Genomic DNA, 24,226 nt, shown 5'->3' with positions numbered 1-24,226 from the left:
AACTCAAGGGCTGGATCATTGATGTCCGTGTCAAATGCTGAAATCCTCGACTGGAGGGGCCAGTGAATTTCAAAGTGGTTTGAAGATTAAATAAGCCGCCCATCTTTTGGATACTTCTCTATGCCAGCTCTGCTCTTCTGTCTTTTATGGGCTCACTCATCATTAGACTTACCCAAGAGTCTTTGATTCTTTGTCAGATCTTTTCTTAATGCTGTCTAACCACGTTCACCTCACTGCACTTGCTGGTCTATGTGAATTGTTCAGATTAAGCCAGACGCATCCTTGATGTAACTCCAGTCGGCTGCATTTGTTCCATTGTGTACAACGGCTGGTTCCCCTAGGCGCTCGATATTTCAGCGATGGGTGTGCTATAAATACACAGACAGATAATAATGAGTGTACAAAGAGCAGTGGCCTCCAGGCCAGCCTGTGTTCCACTGATTAAACACCCAGGAATATCCCAGTGAGTAGACTGTCGTTTAATTTCACATTGTTCTGTCAAACATTGTTGGTCACGTTGCGTATTTTTTTGATTCCAGGGCAAACTGGATGCATTGTGGGCTCTGGTTCGACGAGGCTACGATCAAGTTTCTCTTATGAGACCACAGCCAGGGGATAAGGTAAACTGTCATGAATGCACTGTCATGCTGATTCTTTGTTGTTGGTGGTAATGCTCTTTTTTTACCCCCTCTTCTTGAGAGCTTGCCTCTCTCTGGATTTCCCTCAAGCTAAAATCCATCACTAAATCCAGTGGCTTAACAATGAGCTAAAATGTTTGCTGTGGCATCTGTTTAAAAGTATTGCCCCCAGTAGTCAATCACTGTCTCCTTGGTGCGGTCCTGAGAGCAAATGCAGGTAGAGGCTGTGTCATTTGAAGATGCAGATTCATGCTCTTGACTGGTGCTACTTCTCCGTGAGGCTGTTTCTTGAGATGCACGAGAATCAGGGCTGGGCTTTGCCATCGGTGCTGGGTAAGAAGCTGTTGTGTGCTAGTTTTGTGTATAATACTAAGAGCTAAGGAGGCCTGTATCCGGTATACTGGTGGCTCATAAAGTGGTTTAGCCTGGCAGGAGCAGAATTAAATCAGAAGTCGCTCAAGGCCCCACCTTTCTGGGAAAATTCCCTGCAATGGACCGGTGAATAACCTTTCCGGTGGGTTCTAGGGCAGGGCTGCTGTTCTGTGCCACAAGCTATACGTGGGCAGTGGGGACGACAGACACCGGCAAGGTGGAAGGGGAGCCGGCTCCATGCCCTGGAAGGGGTGGAGCCAAAGGTTGAAGGGGTGGGGCCAAAGGTGAAAGGGGCTGGTCCTAGGGCATTTAGCCCATAATGCTGCTCAGATTGCAGCGTTGGGTTCCCTCTACGCACACGCAGCTGTGTGGTGCAGCCGAGCCGTGCTGCCGCAGTTCGATGGGAGCTTGGCGCTCCAGGTGTCATCACTGCCGAAATAGCGGTGACCGGAGCTCTGTGCCCCTTTGAAAAGCTGGTCCTCTGCTCAGCTGCCCCTTCCCCCATCCATCCCCATTGTCCTGCATTCATCCTTTGTGCCATCAAGGGATGGAGAAATGAAACTCCAGTTCCAATGCTGCTCTGTAAAATTGCCTTTTAGCTGGTTTTACCAGGCGGCATTTCCTTAGCCAGCTGCAACAGAGCCACTCCTTTACTCCTTGAGCACGGCCTGGGGCTTCTGAATAGACCATTGAGGCCCAGCTGTATTTTGATAGCAGGCACATTGTATAGTAGGATCCTATCTTGCACCTTTTCCTCACGCTGCGGGTCAGTTCTCTCCATGCCAAGCACAGTCCTGCCACTGTCCGAGCAGTCAGGAAACATGCAAGGGGCTAACTCAAAACAGGGATTCTCAGTTACTTGCCTACAACCCCGCTGTGTGCAGGAGGAAGAGAGCTAAGCAAAGAGGCTATTTCAAATGGAGCGAGCTGAGAGATTTGTGTGTTCGGGGGGACATTAGAAAATCAAGCGTGTATCTGGGGAAATAGGCTGGAAAGAATCCTATTGAGTTATATTCAGTGGAAGAAGAAGGGTCATCTCTGTTCTATGGGCTGTGAAATTAACTATTGCTGAAGACTATTGAAAGGGAAATAGAAAATGACTGGGCCTGGGTCTGTGTTCCAAAAACAAGCACCAGCAGAAGTTGCATCTCAGCTCTGTGTTTCATTGCAAGAGCCAGTGTTGCAGGAAGCAGTATTATTAGGACTTCTTTGTATTTTGATGGCTCCTATAAGCCCATGGTGAAAGGGGTGCCTCTGCTACGAAATATAGACCCTGACCTGAAGAGATTGCAGGACTTTTCATATTGTGTAAACCTCTGCCCTGCAAGCTAAAGGAATGACACAATTAGCTTAACCTCCCCTGAGCCAAGCTGTAGAGGAAGGCACAGTCCATAAGCTGCACACACACTGGCAATGCTGAAGTGTTTTTTCCCATTCTCCCCTGGCTTTTAGGGTGAGCTTACCAGGCATCGGGGTCAGAGCTGGTCTGAAATTTCCAACTGTGGAATTTTTGCACGAGAATTTTGACAGATTCCTGACCCCACCCTCCAAAAAAGGGGATAAAAATGTATTTTGACATTTTCCCCATTTTCCTCTCCCTCCCCACATTTTGCATAGTGGCTGTATCCTGAGCCCGGCAATATTTGGTGGTTTTCTACAAGCCATAGGTCCTGGAGTCATGTGATTATGTGAGAATCTTGTTTAAAAAAAAAAAAAAGAAAAGAAAAGAAATTTCTCGCCCTCCTGGTGGCAGAAAAATGCTTGAAAACCCTGAGCTATAAGGGCAAGAAAAAGAACACAACATTTATTATTGTTCTGTTTTTGTTTTTTTTAAAAATCTTATTATTTTTTAGCCAGCCTTCTGATCTTGGGAGGCTTGGGGTTGGTAATGCTGTGTTGTGTGGCCAGTTGAATTGCGATGTTATGTCTTGAATGCACAAAACCCGCTCGGGCTCGGAAGGAAAATTGAAGGCATCTGGTTACCAAAGATCTAACAGAAGCACAAGGTGTGACTTCCTGGCCGCTGGGGTGTGCGAAACCCTGGGAGGTTTTTTTAACTCACGAAGGAGAGTTGTTGTTGTGTTTTGTTTTAAGTTTGCAAGAAGGATCCAAATTCCCTCCCACCAGATCCTTTTTTCAGTTGAAATTGTTGGGTTCTGCTGGGAAGGAGACGTTTTGTGAAAGGATCGTGTGTAGTCCTTTCCGTGAGCAAAACAAATGTGTTTTTTCCAGTTTTCCAATTCCATCGTTCCTCTTCAGTCAGCAGTGGGCAACCTGTGGCCTGTACCAGTGTTCTCCCTGCGGATCCCTGGCTGGTCCCCTCCCTCACGTGCACCTCACGCAATGGGGCACCAGAGCCCTGGATTTCCTTGCTCCTCGAATCAGATCAGCTGTTCACAGAGTTCCAGCTCTGAGAGAGTCAGGGAGGAGCAGGGACGGAGCACAAATCCGGCAACTCCCATGCTCCCAAAGTGCGTGGAGGGTATAGAAGGAGCGGGTCAGCAGGGGACTCTGGGTCTCCGGTACATGAAAGGCATGTGGCGGAGGGGCCGCAGGGCCACAGGTGGAACTTCAGTGGGCCATGGGCTGCTATGGCCCATGCCAGTGAAGGAGGGCTGCTCATGTGGTTGATGGTTGCCCATCCCTGTCTTTGGAGCTGTCTGTACTTGGAGCCAAGCATATATCTCCCAGCTCCTGTAGCCACAACGCCCCGTAGGGCTGCTCCACTGAGGGCACTACAGATAGCGGTGGAATTGGAGGAGCACACCAACGCTGCTGGTTTTAGCATGTAAGCTCCAGCAGAGCCAGCATAGGTCGGAGGAGGCTTCAGAGACACTTGCCAGCCCTTGGGCAGGGTAAGCGGGGGGGGCCAACTGTGGTCCTTCCAGAAGGGGTGGGGGCTCAGGTGGAAAGGGCAAGGTTGGAGTAGCCTCCCCCAGGTGGAACACACCAGTGTTGGATTAGCCCAGGTCTCTCGGGACGGAACAGGATTTTGGTGCATCCCAATACAGCAGATATTGGCACTAAGACTGATGGCAGAGAGAGCTCAATGAAAGAACAAAAACGTATACACTTGCTTCATCGATTTTTCAAAAGGCATTTGACAATATAGATCAGAAAGTGACTTGGGCAGTGTTGGAGTCATACGGTGTGGATAGCAAATTAATACGGTTGTTGAAAGATATCGGTGATAATGCGGAGGCAGCGGTGAGACCATGCAGGGAGTTGGGAAGTCGGTTTAAAACAAGTAGAGGTACGAGACAAGGAGATCCAATGTCACCAAGCATCTTCATCGCACATCTGGAGGGAGCGATGGACAGGATCAAGGAAGAGGTAGAAGGGATATCTGTGCACGGGAAAAGAATTAACAACTTGAGGTTCGCGGATGATATAGTTATCATTGAGGAAGATGAGGAGAAGCTAGAGAAAACGGTGCAGGTGTTCAACAAAGAAGGGAAGCGGTACGGACTGATTATGAACATCGATAAAACAAAACCAATGGTCTTTGGAGATAAGGAAATAGGAAGGAAGATCAGTGTGGATGGTATTGAACTAGAAAATGTAGAGAAGTTCACATATCTGGGGAGCAACGTAACGTATGGTCTAGGCTGTAAGAAGGAAATAGCGACTAGAATAGCGAAAGCAAGAGCGAGTTTGAAGGCGATGGATAAGATCTGGGAAAGCAAAGCAATTAGGTTAAGAATGAAGCTGGGCATCTTGAAAACGTGTGTATTCAGCAGCAATGTGAGACGTGGGTGATAACAAAAGATGTGAAAAGAAGAATATTGGCGTTCGAAAGGAGTTGTTATAGAAAGATTCTGAGAATAGGATGGATGCAGAAGGTCACCAATGAGGAATTCTATAGAAAGACACAGCCAAAAGAGAACCTGCTGCGGAAGGTTATAAAATGGAAGCTACAACTATTTGGGCGTATTTGCAGAATGACTGACGAATGAAAAATCAAGGCCCTGGTATTCGGCGTAATGGACAGTTCGAATAGGAGAGGCAGACCCCACAGAGAATGGGTAGGTGATGTAGTAGTTTAGTGCGGAGCTAGTCTACAGAAACTAAGCCGCTCTGCAATGGAGAGGGAAAGGTGGAAGGAAATAGTGAGAGAGGCATCAGACACCAACGGGCGCTGAGCCCACGGTTATTGATGATGATGATGATGATGAAAAGGAATCTGCATCTTTCTGAGGAAGGTCCTGGTACTGGGTGACCCAGTGGCTGAGGGCCAAACCCATCCCAGGGAATTAGCCCAGGGATGCATTTATGCCTCCTCTCCTAAGAAGAGTACCACCGTCCTGGAGTGACCCCGGTGACACAGTGCCACGGTAGGAGATGAATGGTGTTAGCATAGCCCTTGTATCCCAGTACCTGCAGCTGAGATCAGGGCCACACTGTGCCAGGCGCTGTGCAAACCCTCGGCTGCTGGGAATCGTCCCAGCTAGATGGAGTTATCATAGAATCCTGGGGCTGGAAGGGTCTTCAGAAGGTCATCTAGTTCAGCCCCCTGCCTAAAGCAGGATCAACCCCAGCTATCCCCATGGACGCAGCTGAGCTGCTTCTGCAGATGGACAGTGGGTCTCTGCCCTGCGGAGGTTGCAGGCAATAGAGAGGAGGCAGCCAAAGGCTGGGCAGGAGGAAGGATTACCCCATTTCACAGGTGGGAACTGAGGGCCGAGTGGGTGGAGCACAATTACACCCCTCATCCCCAATCTCCTCCTGCATCTGGTGCCATAGAGGCCATTGCAGGAGCAGAGTAAATTAGAGCAGCCTTGGGTCTGCCCTAGCTTGCACCAGGGGTCACAGCTTCCAGCAGAGCCTGGATAGGGAGGAGCCAACCACCCCCCCCGTAACCACCGTGCTGACATTATGGGCCTGCGTTCCTGAGCTGGGGATGTTCTAGATGTGGGTTCTTCCCCACCCCTCCCCCACCTTTGTGCTGGGATGAAGGCAGGATGTCCACGTCCAAGGGCCAGATCAGTTCCTGCTCTCCGAAAATCCACTCTGGTCTGCAGTTCAGCAGATACCGTGGCAGAAAATTCACTACCGCCCAGTTTACCAAAAACCTCAGCTTTTTCAAAAAAAAAAAAAAAAAAGGTGGGGGGGGCCATTCTTTTTCCCCAGCTGAAGGACTCTGTTTACGTGACGCTTTTAGAAAAGGATCTGATTTTTGACTCTGAACATGGCTTGCAAGGAGGTGAGGTTAAACCACACGGAGCGCATAGAATCATAGAATGCTAGGACTGGAAGGGACCTCGAGAGGCCATCGAGTCCAGCCCCCTGCCCCAATGGCAGGACCAAGTACTGTCTAAACCATCCCTGATAGACATCTGTCTAACCTGTTCTTAAATATCTCCAGTGATGGAGATTCCACAACCTCCCTTGGCAATTTATTCCAGTGTTTGACCACCCTGGCAGCTAGGAACTTCTTCCTAATGTCCAACCTAAACCTCCCTTGCTGCAGTTTAAGCCCATTGCCTCTTGTTCTATCCTCAGAGGCCAAAAAGAACAAGTTTTCTTCCTCCTCCTTATGACACCCTTTTAGATACCTGAAAACCGCTATCATGTCCCCCCTTAATCTTCTCTTTTCCAAACTAAACAAGGCCAATTCTTTCAGCCTTTCTTCACAGGTCACATTCTCTAGACCTTTAATCATTCTTGTCGCTCTTTTCTGGACACTTTCTAATTTCTCCACATTGTTCTTGAACTGCGGTGCCCAGAACTGGACACAATACTCCAGCTGAGGCCTAACCAGCGCAGAGTAGAGCGGAAGAATGACTTCTCGTGTCTTGTTGACAACACCCCTATTAATGCATCCCAGAATCACGTTTGCTTCTTTTGCAACAGCATCACACTGTTGACTCATATTTAGCTTGTGGTCCACTATAACCCCTAGATCCCTTTCTGCTGTAGTCATCCCTAGACAGTCTCTCCCAGTTCTCTATGTGTGAACTGATTGTTCTTTCCCTCTGTTACACTGGGGGTCACTCTAGCACCTTCAGCCGTGAGTCAGTGACCCTTCCCCTGTGTTCACCAGCAGTTTGCATGTTCAAGGCTCATCCCGGCGGAAAGGACTTAGCCGCTGACTTCATCCGAGAGTTGAATTTGGCCTGGATTTTTTCATTTCTCAAAATCAGAGGGATGCTTCCCAGGCTTCAGAGACTGGCTGTCAAGCCAGAGCACCTGTGTCCTTTCAGTGCTCGGCCTTGGCTCACTGTGGCCTGAGCCCTTGGGTCTCTGATTGTGTCTGCCTTGGGGCTGGGTTTCAAAGGGACCAAGCCCCCTGATGCTCCCCGACTGACTTGCATGAAGCATGTGGGTACTCAGCAGTTCAAGGGTGTGGCGCAGGTGTCTCTGCCTGGCTGGCGCCGTTGGGCAGTTGCCTTTGAAATAGTTGGCTTTCATTGCTCCTTGCCTCAGTTTCTCCATCTGCAAAGTGATTACGGGCTGGTGGGGGGCTTATTTAATCAATAGCTATCAGGCCCTTAGAACCCAGCAGGTGAAAGCTACTACAGAAGGGCAAAGGATTATTCCTTGCTCAGAATTATTTCTGAGCTGCTACCCACCAGCCATCAGCAGGTTGGGTCCAACCTGTGCCTGGTGACGGCACATGCTGTCATGCTGTGCTGGCTGCCTGCTAGGCACTGCTATTTGGACCTCGAGCTAATTAGCTCTTTGCAAGTCCCTGGAATAGCTGCCCATCGGATTGGAGCCAGATTTCCTGCACTTGCCGGGAGGCACTTAATAGCTGCCCCGTTCATGACCGGCAGAGCTGCCCGTGGTGCAGGGACTGCAGGGTTTGCCTCTTTCAGGCCCCATTCATCAGTGATCTCTGCCTGGATCTGGGATTTCCTTTCTTCCCATAAGCTTTGCAGAGCCAATTGCCTTTGCAAGCTGCAGAAAAATTAACGGGATGGAGGGGAAACCACCTGCCACCCTAGGTGGTCACAGTCTGTCATCTCCCAGCAGCGCGTGGCACCGAGTAGCTTTTTGCAGCCGTGACCGATGTCCATAATGCCAGCGTCAGCCGGCACCGTGGGAAACGGCTCCGCAGCATATGGCCGGTTGCCCGCACGCTGCCACAGCTGAGCAGATTTGCTGAGCCCACAGCTGGAAGCGTGTCATCTCTGACCTCAGGAGCTTCCTGCCCTGCAGAGAGCTCACATGCTGACAGCACTTCTCTCAGGCCCTCCTCGCGTATGATTTCTGACTTGGACGAGGAGTCCATAAAGTGGCTGTGACGGCACCTCTCTGTCCTGGCAAAACAAACCAGCAGTCCTCTTGCACGCTAAAGACCAACAAAATAATTGATTAGTGATGAGTTGCCGGGGAGGAGGGGGGCAGACCCACGTCTTCAGATCGGAAGAAGGGGGTCTGTCCCACGGAAGCTCATCACCTAATAAAGTGCAACAGGGCTTCTGGGCTGTCTTGTGAAGATACAGACAAACAGGGCTCCCACGCTGGGACCGTTTTCTGTCCTTGGTTGATCTGTTTTTACCCCTCCTTTTCCCCTGGCTGGACTGAGATAAAAAAGCAGCCCAGGAGTGCCGAGATCATCCCGTTACTGTTGTTTGCGAGGCACTGGGTTACCTCCCAGAGGGGGCCTGTGGACACCAAGGAACTGTCTTGTAAAACCTCTGCTAGCTCAGCGATCTTTGTGATACTGACCACAAGCAGCCATGTGGCCGAAGTCTAAACCTCCGCAAAGAGCTGGGCTGCAGATTAGGCCATTCCCTTATTAACTAGGAGCTCTCCTTTTAAAACGTCTGCTAGCATGGGGCGTCCCCAGCAGCTCATTAGGTCCCAGCAGGCCCACACGGCAACTGTGCAAACCCACTCCTGTATTGTTAAGCGCAACACAGGCCAGCAATACCGGGCCTAAGCCTGAAATCACTAAACAGACACTCTGACTCCCCACCAATTGAGCACCGCAGGCTTTGGAGTGGGGCTGTGACTCGAGGCATTCCAGGGCCTGATTTTTGACCAGCGTGGATACACATTCACAGTAATTGCACATGCAAATTTAGGTGCACAGTCTTATCTGCATCTATATGCATACAGCCCCAAATATAAAAATGACCCTTAGTTTAGAATGGCAATCCCACAGAGCCCGTGTTCCGTTTACAGCCTTGACATCCGCATGGCGAGTGTGTGGGTGCCCTTTTTGAATGCACGGTTGGGGTTGCAGGTCCCCCAAATTTGCCTGCTCAGATTTTGCATGCTGGCGCTTTAAGATGAATAGCCTGCTGGGGAGCTGAGGTTGTAGCTGTAACGTGGGTTGATGAGAAGTGTTGTCTGGTTTTTGCTTGCATTTCTGTGACACCTTCGGGGGAAGGGTTTCAAAGTGCAGCGTGGCCTAGTGGCTAGAACCTGGAAGTGGGCCTCAGACAATCTGGGTTTTATTCCCCACTGGCCCCCAGGGGTGACCTTGGGCAAATCTGTTTGACTCCGTGCCTCAGTTTTGCAGGCTGTGGAATGGGGCTAATGCCGTTGACCCCCTCTGTGGAGCCATATGAGAGCTGCTGCCGAAAGCCCCAGCTAAGAGGTTTCTAATCAGAAGAGTGAAGATCTGGAACATGTTTCCAAGGGGAGCAGTGGGGACAAAAAATAACCTTGTCTCAAGACTCAGCTTTGATACATGTGTGGAGGGGAAGGTACAACGAGGTTGCCCGCTATAGCCCATGGCCTGTCTGTGGTTGTTTCTAGTAAATATCTCCCCACCACCGCAGACGGGGCACTAGATGAGATGGGCCAGTGGCAACGGAATTAGGGGCAGTCGGGGGGCTGTACCCCTCCCACCTTTGCCAGATGGGTCCCATCCCCCTACCAAGCCAGCATCAGCCCAGCTGGGGAGTCCGGGCCATTGTGTGAGCTGCATGGACCCTTCACCTCCCCCAGGTGGGTGATGGGAGGGGACAGGGACGGGGGCTGCGCAGTTCTCCCCGCACCAGGGGCGGGTGGAGAGTGTGCCGTGGGGCTGCCAGTTTTGGTGGGACGAATTCCCGGAGATTCGGTCACACAACATCATCTTAAATTAAAGACTCATCTTTCATTCCTGGAGGCTCCAGGCCAGTCCTGGAGGGTTAGCAACCTGAGCCTGCCGCAGCTGCTGGCATGGCTGTACCCATGGCTGGGCTGCAGCTCCGAGGCCCCACCTTGGCCAAAGCTGAGTTGGGGAGAGCTGCATGGACAGCTGTGTGGAGGCTGGGTCCCTCACCTGCCCTGGGGAGGGGCGGGCAGCCCCACGGATGTGGCGGTGAGGCCAAGATGGCAGTGGCCCTGGGCCTGGCATTTCAAAGGGACCCCTCTGAAACTCCACAGAGCACTGTGCCGCATGCGACCCTGATGGAGCGGGGAGAGGGGCCTTCTGGAGGTGGAGAGCCAGGCCCTCATCCCACCTTGTCCCCAGACCTGGGGTAGCTGTCGGCTCCCCTGCGGGTGGGGCTTGGACGGGGTTAGGGTTAGCTCGGCTGGGGAAGAGGAGGGAGGAGTCTTGTGGGTGCAGGGCTCTCTGTGCCCCCAGTTTTGGGAAGGCTCTGGCACCCTTGTGGCGGGCTCTGAGTGACACCAGAGTGTTCTTTCCAGGTGTCTGGCTAGTAGGTCTCACCGCACGCTCAGGGGCTGACCCATTGGCATGCAGTGTCTGGGGTCGGGAAGGAATTCCCACCCCCCGCCCCCCAAGGCTCTTCGACTTCCTCAGGGGCATGGGCCGCATGTCCCTGGCTGGTCCGAGCTCTTGCACACGGTGGATTTAGTGTCACTGGAAGTCTTTAAGTCATGATCTGAGAACTTCAGCCACTCAGCCAGAGGTGGGGGCCTGTCACAGGAATAGGGGCAGGGGTGAGGTTCTGTGGCCTGTGAAGCGCAGGTCAGTCAGGCTGATCACGATGGTGCCTTCTGGCCTTGAAGGCTGTGAGTCTAGAGACACAGGGCCTGACTCCCCAGATGAGCCTTCGCTGCACCCGGCCTCACTTGGTTTGATTTATTTGAACTCTTTCTATCTGACTTACCACATTACTTCCCGGAGCAGGGAGCTCACCTCCAGGCCAATCCTCAGTCACTGCGAGGCCCTGTGTTTTCACAGGGATGGATGTGTTGGATGGAATGAGGCCCAGGAGTAAAAAGGGCCACACCTTAGGTTCTGGGAAAGGGAGCTGCAGCATGCGACCTCTCCCGGAGGCACCAGCAAGGCTCCGGGAGTGGCTGATAGGGAAGCCGGACCGCCCGTGGGGTCCTGTGGATTGGGCCACAGACCCTCTGGGCCCAGTTGGCAGCATGGCGACAGCCCTCGGGTAAGTCATTTTCTCCCTCCATAAAGCGCGGCTCACGCTTCTTCCATCCTTCATCTCTTCAGGTCCTGATGCGAGAAAATGCTTAAGCATGTGCTCGCTTGCTACTCAAAATAGGGATGCTTCCCTGCGCTGCGGTCTTAATTAAATGACAGGGTCTGTCTCTTGCTGTCTCGGGCATGTCTAGATCTGGTTTGATTGGGTATATTTTAAAATATGTTAGCAGGAGCCCTGCTTTCGATCCTGACAACGAGATGCTGCTGTAATACGGGTAATTAATAATACGGTGGATGGAAAGGCTTGTATTCCCTTAGGGATGGCCTGTCATTTCTCACCCTCGGTCATTTTTCTATTTGAAGCCGCCGTAGGTGTGTCTCTGGCTCCCCCTACTGTAGTTCCAGTGCTCCTCGCAATCTTTAAAGTAACAGCAACAAAGGGTCCTGTGGCATCTTATAGACTAACAGAAAAGTTTTGAGCATGAGATTTCGTGAGCACAGACTCACTTCATCAGATGCTGCTCTTGGAAATCTGCAGGGCCAGGTATAAATAAACCAGAGCAAGGGTGGGGATAACAAGGTCAGCTCAGTCAGCAAGGGTGAGGCTTACTACCAGCAGTTGATCTGGAGGTGTGAACACCAAGGGAGGGGAAGCTGCTTCTGTATTTAGCCAGCCATTCGCAGTCTTTGTTTAAGTCAGAGCTGAGGGCGTCGAATTTGCAGATGAATTGTAGCTCAGACGTTTCTCTTTGGAGTCTAGTCCTGAAATTTCTTTGCTGTAGGATAGCTACTTTTAAGTCTGCTATTGTGTGGCCTGGGAGATTGAAGTGCTCTCCTACGGGTTTTTGTATATTGCCATTTCTGATGTCTGATTTGTGTGTGTTTATTCTTTTACGTGGAGACTGTCCAGTTTGTCCGATGTATATAGCAGAGGGGCATTGCTGGCACATGATGGCATAAATTATATTGGTAGATGTGCAGCTGAATGAACCCACGATGGTGTGGCTGATCTGGTAGGTCCTATAATGGTGTTGCTGGTGTAGATATGTGGGCAGAGCTGGCAACGAGGTTTGTTGCATGGATGGGTCCCTGAGTTAGAGTGACTGTGGTGCGGTGTATAGTTGCTGGTTAGGATTTGCTTCAGGTTGGCAGGTTGTCTGTGGGCAAGGACTGGTCTGCCTCCCAAGGCCTGTGAAAGTGGGGGATCATTGTCCAGGATGGGTTGTAAATCCCTGATGATGCACTGTAGAGGTTTTAGCTGAGGGCTGTAGGTGATGGCTAGTGGTGTTCTGTTGGTTTCTCTCTTGGGCTTGTCCTGTAGTAAGAGGCTTTGTGGCACACGTCTTTAAGGTACTTATCCTCACAGTACCCTGCTGAGATAGAGAACTGCCTGTCTCCCACTTTGGGTCCTGCAAAACCAGCTCTTCTTCAATTTAAGAAGAGGCCTGGTAAGAGAATAGACGGTTAAGAGAGGGGTGAAATGGATTTGTTTCTTAAACGCCCCAGGGAAGAGGCAGGTGGAAACATCCCATCTTCACTGTTAGCTATCAGCATCTAGTTTAGCTTTGGTTTTTAAAATTCCCTCACTCTGGTCCTCTTCAATTTATCATACCATTTTGCAAGTTGGGTGTTTCAATTTTCCAATCATACGAAAATAATTATCCAGGAGAAAGTAGGTCTTAAGTTAGGAGGTATTTAAAACACCAAACCTCTGCGTGGTCAGGATTAAAAAACCCCAAACCTTTTATGGTGATTATTGTTAACTCTCTGAATCAAGATATAATAACTGAAAATGAAACAAAAATCAAAAATGCCATCAGCAACCAAGTTGCAGCTATTTTAAACCTCTACATTTTCCTTTGTTGGATACATGTTTCTGTCCTGTAAACACACAGATCAAAGCCCCAGCCAGGAATGTAGCAGTTCTTGTTAGCAAGAGCTATTCTGATTCTGTCTGAGATCCCGGAGTGCTTGGTTCAAGTGACAAAGAGTTTTACGGCTCCTCTAGTTTTAAACCCTTATGCTGCTGGCTAATCAGCACAATAGCAGGGAAAGCAGGGAAGGTTTTAATGAGCGGTGCCATGTCAGCATGAAGCAATGCAGTGCAAGGAAGCTTTTGCCAAGCATTGAGTCGCGTTGATTTGGGCTTCTTGAAACCTCGTGCAGTCAGCCGTACCCTGGTGCCATGCCTGGGCAATTGATACAGCAGGTGTTTCTCACCTGTTCGGATCAGATCCTTCCTTGTTAAAATGATTATAACCCTGACTGTTTTGCTGCCTGATCTGTGAATTAATCAATTGAAAGCCACCTATTGATTGCAGTGGAATTTAGATTAGGCTGTCCTTGTATATTCTGAATGGAAGTTTTAGGGAGCGAGGTTCAGATGTTGCCAGCTGGAGAGCTCATGTTCCTTTAAGTCACAGTTCATTACAGTTTCACAAGAATTAACTCCTTAACATTAACGTTGGACCTGATGCAGTCCCGCAAAGGATAAATGGCTAAACTTAGACCTTCCATCGATTTCTTTCAATTTTCAATCCAGGCTTCAGTTCAGTTAAATTGAGACATGCTGTCTCAAATAGTTCATGCTTTGTAAATTGGCGTGTTCATTTTATTTTTAACAACAACCTGTCCTCCTTTTTCTTTTTATGTTGTAGATGACATGGAGTAGCTGTTTGTATGCTTCTGACCTGCCACTCTTTGCTTTGAAATAGAAATATCAGTGAGCTTTTATTTTTTTAAAAAGTGGCTTACGAGAATGAAGATGAATGTAGACACGCTGGTTGAGTCTACACTAGCAAATTCTTCCGAAAGGCTTTTCAAAATAAGGGGACTCTTTTGAAAAATCCTGTGGAGCGTCTACACACAAAGGTCGTTTCTACACAGGCCACTTCCTTCAGAAGGGGCATGCTAATGCAGGGAGCGAAAGATGCAAATTCCCCGTGCCTCATTAGCATAATGTCACGTGATTTGGAATCTGGAATTTTCTTCCAGACTCCAGATCATGTGACGTTATGCTAATGAGGCACAGGGAATTTGCATCCACGCCTCATTAGCATCTCTTGCTCCCTGGATTAACATGCCACTTCTGAAGGAAGTGGCCTGTGTAGAAACAGCCAAAAAGAGTCCGTTGGAAAGTAAATCGAAAGAATGTGGCTGTCCTTTCAAAATCACGCTTCCTTTCCCGTTTCAGGACGAGTGCCCCCTTTCAAAAACTTCCTTTGAAACAAAACTTGTATAGATGCTGTGCAGGCCCTTTTTGTGAAAAGAACAGACCTCCCAGGGCCTGATTTTTCAATCCCTGTCCCGTTCTTTAGAAAGAGCAGGAGCTGCATGGATGCTCTCCTTTGAAAGAGCAGGTTAGTCTTTTCATCCACGCTTTTGTATGTGGACGCGCTCTTTTAAAAGAAGTTCTTTCAGAAGAGACCTTCCGGGATGGCTTCTTTTGCAAGATCTCCATATTGTAGACGTAGCCACTGTGTCTATAAGATAAATTTACCCTCAGTAAAAGCCCATTGACATCAAGGAAGATGAGTTTTAGACATTTATGCACCGATGTATTAGTCTCAGTTGTTGAGTTTCTAACCATAGCATTTTGGTTGGTAGCTGTATAATGTTTTTTTTTATTTTATTCCTACAAACTGTACGCTACACCAACAGATTGTTTTATTGTTTTAAAGAAATGTCTTCAATTCACGTTTTGCCATAAAATGAAAACACGAGATTTTATAGCATTTAAACCTATCAGAAATGTCCCCAAGGCTCAGAATAGAAATTTGAGGGAAAACAACTAAAATAAATGAGTGTTTTCTTCTCCCAATTAAAATTTTGGTACTAAGAAACAGTAAGTGAAATTGACCATAAAGAAAGACGTAACTGACTTTCTTTGCTTTTCATTGTGTAAACTGAGAGAAATGCAAAAAATATACAAAGTGCCAAATAGAGAAGACTTTTAAATGCTTCTTTTTAATCATCAAAGTTGCTGTTAGTACCCAAGAGAGAGACATTTGTTTGTGTGCAATGTGTGATGTTTAAGTTTTCTGTGTCCCTTTAAAAAGTTCTTCCCATTTGATCAAAGAATTGTTGGGTAGCAAATGGAAGAGGACTGCGAAGCTGTAGAAATCTAAGTACTCAGAACTGTAGTAAAAATTACCGACAAGCAAGTCTTAATGGCTCTTAGAAGACTCCTCCTCATCCCAGTAAACCCCAGACAAAAAAACACATCCTAGGTGGTCTAAAAGGCAGAGCAACTGATTTACACACGCAATTGTTACACAGGGATAAAAGCTTCTTTGGACAGCCCTGATTGATCTGCTTAGAGTCAAAACAAGGGCTGATCCCTTAGCTTCAGTCTTTGCACCTTTGAAAAGCTAATTTGGCGAACAGCAGAACAAGTGACTAACAAGTGGATGGACATATGGAAAGGCAAAAGAATAGAGTGTTATAAATACTGGGCAGATGTGAGCTGAAGGAAGAGCTTAACTCCATCTGGCATAGGGCTAGTCTGCAGTTGGTCCATGAAAGGCAATAAGATTTCATGCCAGAAGTGAGGGTGGAACCAGACAGAAGTGCATGTATTCAGATCACCTGCTTCTTAGAAAACAATAAAATACTGACAGCCTTTAACCCTGCCTACATAAGGGGGGAAAATGCCAGTGTCATCTCCGGCATGATTGCAACGACTAATCACTATGAACCAGTCCCGTTGATCACACTAGCTTGAGCATAGGCAGGCCAGGAACATACGAAAACAATGCAAAAGCTGTATTTAATTTAATCTTTATCCAACCGCACCTTACAGGTTGTTGAGGGAAAATTAAATGTAGGGTATAATACCCTATCAAATTTCTTGCTCATGCTAAATGGGATTTTTGTTTCTTAGAATGTACGCTAACACAGGCTGGTACGTTTAGTGTCTTAAGCCTGTGTAACAAATACAGGGCTCTGCAGCCCTTACTCACGTGTGTAATCTTTTGCTCACAGATGTAAGCCCTGTGTTACTGCTTGTTTGAGTGTGACTTGCAAGTCTGAATGCCTCAGCACCAGTAAAGCACTTTGAGATCTTAAGAAGGTCCAAAGCGTAATTGCTTGGTAGTAGGTCAGGATTGATTTGCTCCTCTAATTCTGTCTGGGCTGTGATCCCAGTCCAGGCAACAGATCAACTTTGAGTTATCAATATCTGCGGCAAGCACTGGGAGAACTTGCTTTAGAATTAACCTCTCGCTTGTTGCCGTATGAGATGGGAGCCATGCGCCGGTGATCAGGGGTGAGGAAATGTCACAATGTATATGCAGCGCCAGACACAGGGAGACCATATGCTAGGGAAAGTGAAGTCTCTGTTCTACAGCCTTGACTGAGAGACAGCTGACTTTTAGCTTGTGTGGTAGAGCACAGGGCTTTAGTCCCTAAGGTCACAGATTCAGTCCCTTCTGCTGACAGCTTGGGTCTGCTGGTGTTACATGTGCATCAATCAGCTGGGTTGTGCTGTGCCAAAATCCAGTCCCAACTGGATTTTGAAATAAGTGCTAGTTATGCAGACTGTGTGTTTTGAAATACATTTTTGTGTGTAGCAGCCCTAGTCCAGAACAGCTTATTTCAAAATAGGGCTGCTGTGTGGACATGGCTTGGCTCACCAGGTTCCATGGCAAAGAACACGCTGGCCTCTCCGGCTTGGGCTACACTACAGAGGTCTCTTCTTTAGAAGTAACACAGCTCCATGCAAAGTGCTTTTCAAAATAGTGCCATTGGATGCTGTTACGTCCTATTTCAAATAGCGCTATGCTGTGTCTTAACGGTAACTGTTTGAAAATATCTCTTTTGAAATAGGCACTATTCCTCCTGGACTGAGGGTTACCGATTTCGAAATAACACACCCACTGTTTCGAAATAGCGCATTTGTAGTGTAGATACTCGCAAAGTTATTTCAAATAACAGCTGTTATCCCAAAATAACTGTGTAGTGTAGACGTAGCCTGAGAGACCTCTTTTCCAAGCAGCCCAGCGAGCCATCACCTGAATTTCAAGGTGGGGCTTTTCCTCGCTGACAGAATTGAGCAAAAGCAGTGTCAGAGCTATGAACCTTGCTGGTGGGGACCCAGTGAATGTCCTGGGGATAAAAATCTAAAGACGTTTCGATAGCAAAAAAACAGCGTAATAGTACTGCTGCTTTCTCGCATCCCTTTGGTACTGGGCTTGCAAGCAGCTGTGAAACCCCTGCAGGCTTTTACAAATAACCATTTTTCTTTTAACCAGGGACGATGCATAAACTTCACCCGGGTAAAATCAGACGGAAGCGCTGCCCCCTACTGCCCGCCGCCGAAGCACCACGCCGCCCATCTCAACAACGCTCCGAAAAGCCCCTCTCCGCCCGTCTCTCTGCAGCCTCCTTCTAGGCAGCCGCCTCCTGGACCACCCCCGTCCCGAGCCCCCCCAGGACCACCTCCGTCACGCCCGCCCCCGCAGCCCCTGGCTTAGAGTGCAGGAAAACCAAGATTGCTCTTTGCTGAGTTTGGCATATTTATTGAGTCTTGGTTTACAGTCGGGAAGAGATCAAAATTTGTTGCTGGTCAGCAAAAAAAATTGCCAATTGTTAATTTTACTGTATAAATGTATTTATGCCACACATGCTGAGTAAACATCCCGTGGGTGATTCTGGGGCTACTGGGTATAGAGCAAAACCAAAAGAAACATCTAGTTGCACTAGCAGTGGTTTTATGTACACACACACAGAATTCAGATTTATCCACACATGATGACTTTCTACATCCAATCATGCATAAGGGAGGTGGATACATGTAGTGAATTCATAGTTGCTCTTTTCCCCACAAACTGTAGCATGCCACTTGCAAACAGGGAGCAGTGATTACAAGGGTGCAGTCCCCTTGGTTTGTTCAGGAAGGGGAATGTGCCTGGGTGATGCTGCCAGAGGAAGGTGAGGCTGTCCACTGTGCCATTCCAGTGATTTAGGGTGTGGAATCTGCCCTCTGGCTCTCCCCCACCCTCCCGAGAAGAGCAGCAGCGAAACCAAAATCTTTGGATTTAACTGGATTTGGCCTTTGTTCTTAATTTTCATCAGACACATCTCATAAAGGCCAGGTGTGTTCTGGAAACCCGGGAGTGGGGCAGAGCTTTCCAAAGTTCAAGGGGACGTGGAGAAATAGTTTCTAATTTTTTTTTTTTTTTTTTTTTTTTTTTTGCAATTTTTAATTTTCATTTACCTAACAAGGTCTCCCACATGGAAGAGCAGTCTATGTCCCTTATATGTTACTGGCATTGTGTGTAAGCAGCATGTGTGGTATATCAGACATGCATGGGAATAACATATAGGGACCGATCCCATGTCCGTTTCCATAAATTTCACTGCTAGCAAGATTGAGCGATCAATTTCTTTTGCGATTCAGGAGCAGACATAAATTCCAAGCTCTTTTATATGTCACAGCCAGTGTTCCCTGTAAGCTGAGTGCTTGGACAACTACCCAGGAGAGATTCAGGTGCCGCCCAGCTGATTAGCGTAGCGCCCACAGCGTGTGTTTCTATTGGTGGTGCACTTTCACATGCCTCGGTGCGCATAACAAAACTTATTCTGTGCATGGCTGACAAAAATTAAACGAAACACTGGTCACAGCCCCTCCATATGGAACATTACTATTGAGCTGTGTGTATAAAACACCAGAGGCTCAGACCTGTCCCTGTGGGCTTTTCTTTTGGTTTTCCTTCTTGCCCAACCTACAGGACTCCCAAAGGTTGATGGGCTTCAGTACTGTTGAACAGTAGGCAAAGACACCAGTGCATGCACGTGGTGGGGGGATATCTGACGTGGGATTACGGGGTGCCTCGTGACCGGGGCTTGGTAAACGCTAAAGCTTGAGTGGGTTGTGCCCAGCTCGTCCCTAGTAAAGGAAAATAACTCATTGCTTGTCCCATTGTGTGTTATAGTGAATCAGACAGGGTGTCTGCAGAGCCACGTGACTATGGGGTAGTCACAGAGGGAATGTCCATGTTGCATTGTCGGCCTGAAAATTACCTCAAGAGCTCTTCCTATCCAGTCCCTTGCACTCATGGCAGGACTAAGTACCCTGTCTTACAGGCCTGGCCTTGCTATGTGTGCGGGAGAGCAGATACAGCCCAGCACCTCTTTCTGGCCACATTATCCCAAGCAGAAACAATCAATGCTTGGCATCCCCTCTCCCTTTGTGGTCCCTGCGCTGCTGGCGTGATATAAAGAGGCCGTAGGGTACAGAGACATAGGCTTGTTCTCACCATTGCAGAACACGATAACGAGTCTGTGCTGTATGTACAGGGGATGGCACAGGGCCCTACACAGCTTAACTGGCAGAGCCAGGCAATGCCAGGGATGTCTATGCTCATGGAGTTAGCAAAACGCCCTTGGAGTCAGAGGAGCAGCACCTGTTTCTACCAGCTGAGAGCCTTGTCCCATCACTTGCCCTGGGATTGCTCCTGATTTAGACCTGAGCGCTTAAGAATTTGATTAACTTTAACCCACCATTAAATTCAATGGAAGCCAATAGGAATAGTCACACATTCAAACTGGGGCCGCACACAGCGCTGAAAGGAGACACTGGTTTGTTTCTTATCACTTGGTCCAGTGCTCCTCCTCTTGCTCGCATTAGTGGGGTCTGCAGGGTTGGTTTATTGGTGGCAGAGGCAGGGGAAAGGGCGTGACAGGGGGATAACTCTCTGTACTGTCTGAAGTGCTTCCCCTCTCTGGGAAGGTTTTGATTTAAGAGGTGCACGCCCACCCCTGGAAAGGTCGCCTGCCACCAGCGTTAACATCCCCTTGTTTGCTTTCACTGCTTTGAGCTGAAAGGCTAAACGGATGCGTCTTACTCTCCTTTTCAGTTGTCGCAAAACACCACCATCTTCAGCATTAAGAGCTCTTTGGGGGGCCACTTGTGAAATGAGTTTGGTGGGTCTCAGCCCAGCACTTAGCAGACACGTGGTGCACCATCGCAGCTGGCACAAACAGCCTTTCTGGTTGGCAATCTCAGCAGAGGCTGCTAATTGAAATGCCAAAGGATGCTGGAATTACTGAGGTGCTGTCACTGAAGTCTGGTACATCGGTGGTAAAATGGGCTGCAAGTGCTGCCTGTACATATAGAAAGGAATTCTGGGCTGTCAGATCCTTCACTGCCATAGGGGATTGAGGTACTATTCAGACCCACAATGCCAGGAGCAGAGACTGGGCTTGGAAAATAGCTTACAAAAGTGGTTCCTATTTCGAAAGCTTTTCCTGGTGGGTCAGGATTGTTTTTATCGCATGGGAAACGCCGGGTGCCAAATTCTGTCCTTGCTTCCTGCGTAAACCCACAGTAGCTCCAAAGGGCAGACTCATTGCAGATGTACACCACGGTGCCTTTAACTTTGCTAAAACGTGTCCAGTCTCAGCTGTGCAAGGACTCTGCCTCCAGTAAACTCCTGCAGACCTGGGATCACGCTTGTTCAGGAGGTCAGCTAGTGAGAGGCGTTCACCGTGCTTGACCCATTTCTCCATTTCCCTAGCTTTACACTGCTCTGACGCCCATCCCGTCTAAACCGGCTCCAGCATACAACTGGGGGAGGGCCAGGTGTTTCCACGAGCGTCAATAGCTAGAGAATTAAATTCCCAGGAAATCAGCTTTTGGTTTAGATTGCAGATTTGGCCCCTGCACTATCTGGAACCCAAGCACGGCAGTAGCAGTTCTCAGTCTGCAAGCTGGGACCCCAAAGTAGGTCACATTCCCTTTTTAATGGGGTCACCAGAGCTGGTCTTCGCCTTCCTGTACAGCAGCACTCAAAGTATAGTTCCTCCTCTCCCGCCTGAGGTGCTGAGTCTTGGCAGGCTGAGGCCTTGGTCCCCCTGTTCCCGGGGTCATGTAGTGATTTTTGTTGTCAGAAGGGGGTTGTGGTGTAAGGAAGTTTGAGAGCCCCAGGACTCCAGCATTTTGTGACAGCTGGGAAGCAAAATTGGCAAGAAGCAAAAGTGAAACTGACCAGTGTATATTCCTGAAAGTAGCAATACATTTTCTCAGTCTGGTGGTGAGATCCTTTGCTGATTTAAACTGGCATTGCTCCATTGGACTTCCCCAGAGCTGGGCTGCTTTGTACAAACTGAGGATCGGGCCCAGGATGGTGTCTCTCTCGCTGGCTTCACAGTTGAATGTGCTGGGGTTGGTTTTGCCTGTACGTTTGGCCAATTGTGATTACAAACGCTGGAAAGAAGTGTTTCTGATGGGATGATTTGCCTGTACTTTGGAGCCTCAGTTCATCTTTACCTGTGCACAGTGGGTGTTTAATGTTTCCTCTGCTTGGAGTGGAGCATGCGGAGTACTCTTAACACTGGTGTAATGCAAAGTAGTGGTGAACCAAACCCCGAGTGATCAGGAGTCATCTAAGACCACCGTGGGTTAGCCTGTTCATTGCTTTGCACCATCTTCAATTCATGCATCTACATCAATGTCAGAATGGGCCAAACAGTCACTTACAAGTGAGCGAGCCCCAGTGATGGATTGATTCGTGGACTGTACCAAGTCCAATTCACACGCATCCATTGTGCTCTAAGACTTCGTATTCATGTTCAGGCTTTCGTCAAGGTGATTGGTACCACCCTTTGGGGTGTCTACACTTACATTCCTCTTTCGAAAGAGACATGCAAATGATGCGATTCAAAAATGCAAATGAGGTATAAGTTTGAATATTCAGCACCTCATTTGCATATTCTAATTTCAAAAGAGCTTCTTTCGAAAGAAGAAAGGCAGTGTAGATTCTGCTCTTTCGAAAGTAAAGCCCATCTTCTAAAGAATCCTTTCCATTAAATAAAGGGAAGAAGGATTCTTTTGAAGATGGGTTTACTTTCGAAAGAGCAGCGTCTGCACTGGCTTCCTTCTTTCGAAAGAAGCTCTTTCAAAATTAGAATATGCAAATTATGTGTTGAATATGCAAATTCATACCTCATTTGCCTGCCTCTTTCGAAAGAGGAATGCAACTGCAGACACACCCTTTGACTTTTTCATTTGAAAAAAAAGCATGCCATTGAGAAAACAGCCCTGCTTCTGTAAATATAGAGAGTTTAACACAAAGGAGAGAGCAAACTTCTGGACTTTACTGCTGGACAGTTAGAGTAATTTATTAAAAAGGGCTTAAGGTGAGTCAATACAGGTGACCCAGGATGTTACGCCTGTCCATGTGATACTATGGTACGGTATTCTCAAATTGTTCTCTGTAGCTTTGGGAGACAGGAATTCCTGAGTACTCCCTCCTATGTTTAGACATTTGTTACTGATCCGATGCTTTAGAGTCATGCAAAATGTAGTATAATTAGTAAAACCAGGAAATTTCTAACCTTTTAACAGTGCTTGAACAGATATGTAGATAATGGTAGATTTATGTTGTCGTGAAGAGAGAAATTGCTTAGTTCATAAGGGAAAAGTGTATACTTTACCAGTGTTTTCAAGAAAGATATATGTTTGCAGAAGTAGTGGGGACATGGGCTGATGTGACAGCCGTAAAATGTTGGGGGGGAGGCCGAGGAAGTTGCTGGAATGTGTTGGATTTCTTATTTCTAAAGTTTAAGGGGTTCTCCATGTGGCTTGGTTGCCAGTGCATGTGGTACAACTTTTTGTAACGAAGGCGCTGCTTCCATGTTATAATTGTATAACCTTAATGCATTTTGTACGCCTGCTGCATTTCTCTGAAAAGCCCTGCAACAAGAATATCAACATGCAAATGTGGGAAATGTAGCCAACGTTGCATACTCCAAGGTAATGTAGTCTTAATGGATTTAAAATCAGCAATAAAACTGCTTAATGGTTACACATGACAGCGAATGATTTCACTCCCAGGGACGTTTAAAGCAGGATTGCCTGACCATTTACTGTGCTGTTCCTCATTAATTCGATCATGTTATGGGTGGAGCAAGGAACTGGGAGATGGAGTTTCTGAGTGCTCTGCTACTGGGTGAAGGAGGAGTGTCCTATTTCTAAAAGGAAAGGAAGCTGCTCACAGCCACACTGCACGTCTCCCTGGTTCACCCTAAGGCTGACCTGTTTGAACCAAACATTTCAGGAAAGGTGTGGCCACATTGGTGAAGGTGCAGAGAAAAGTAACACAGATGATTAAAGATCCAGAACACATGACCTGTGAGGGAAGAGTGAAAGAATTATGTTTGTTTCGTCTAGAAAAGAGAAGACTGAGCAGGGACTTGGTAATAGCTTTCAAGTACCGAAAAGGTAATGACAAGGAGGACAATGAAAAATTATTCGCCTTAACCTCTGAGGCTAGGACACAAAATAATGGGTTAAAATTGCAGCAAGGAAGGTTGAGGTTGGACATTAGGATAAATGTCCCAACTGTCAGGGTGGTTAAACACTGGAATAAATTCTAGATCCTGCTGGGAGGGCAGGGGGCTGGAGTGGATGACCTCTCGAGGTTCCTTCCAGTTCTGTGAAAACCAAGGAGCTACAGCTGTCCAGGTGGGTGGGGTGGGAGCTGGGGGTAAGCTCCCTCTCCCAGTCGAACAGGGCTTTGAAGTAGAGGCTTTTGCAATGTGCTTATGATGCCTCTGCCACAAAATCTACCTGTTGTCGTTGATTTGGGCTTCCCTTGGCCCTGGTCTTTTACAGAGGGGATATTTTGAGGCCCCAACCATGAAAAAGAAGGGAAGCTCATTAGCAGTGCCACACCGGATCCCAGGGTGTCGGAAGGGATGGCGCACCCCTGTACAATGGGCCACCGAGAGCCTGCGGCTTGCTCTGGACCTCACTTTTCCCTTGTGCTGAATGGGAATCACATCCCTGGCCTATCTTGCAGGCAGGGTTCCCTGTAAGCTCAGCACTTGGTGGCCACCCAGGAGAGATTCAGATGCCGCCCAGCTGATTAGCAGAACACCTCCAGCTCCAGCATGTTTTCCAATTGGTTGTGCACATTTGCAC

At 48.1% G+C, this 24,226-nt stretch overlaps 1 protein-coding gene across 1 annotated transcript in view; it reads left to right on the top strand.

Moving 5' to 3' along the window:
* The window catches only part of ANTXRL (ANTXR like), a 70,652-nt gene extending 48,618 nt beyond the window's left edge, over positions 1–22,034 (top strand). The window contains exons 17-18 of the mRNA XM_074999893.1: positions 540–620; positions 17,553–22,034. Of these exons, the coding sequence (XP_074855994.1) occupies positions 540–620; positions 17,553–17,774 (303 nt within the window). The 3' untranslated portion in view covers positions 17,775–22,034. The remainder of the gene's footprint in view (positions 1–539; positions 621–17,552) is intronic.
* The last annotated feature ends 2,192 nt before the right edge of the window (positions 22,035–24,226 follow it).

The sequence above is a fragment of the Carettochelys insculpta genome, chromosome 7, assembly GCF_033958435.1.
Source record: "Carettochelys insculpta isolate YL-2023 chromosome 7, ASM3395843v1, whole genome shotgun sequence".
NCBI classification, from domain to species: domain Eukaryota; kingdom Metazoa; phylum Chordata; order Testudines; family Carettochelyidae; genus Carettochelys; species Carettochelys insculpta.
Note: the sequence above shows the minus strand (reverse complement) of the source record. Positions and strands in the feature narration are given on the sequence as shown.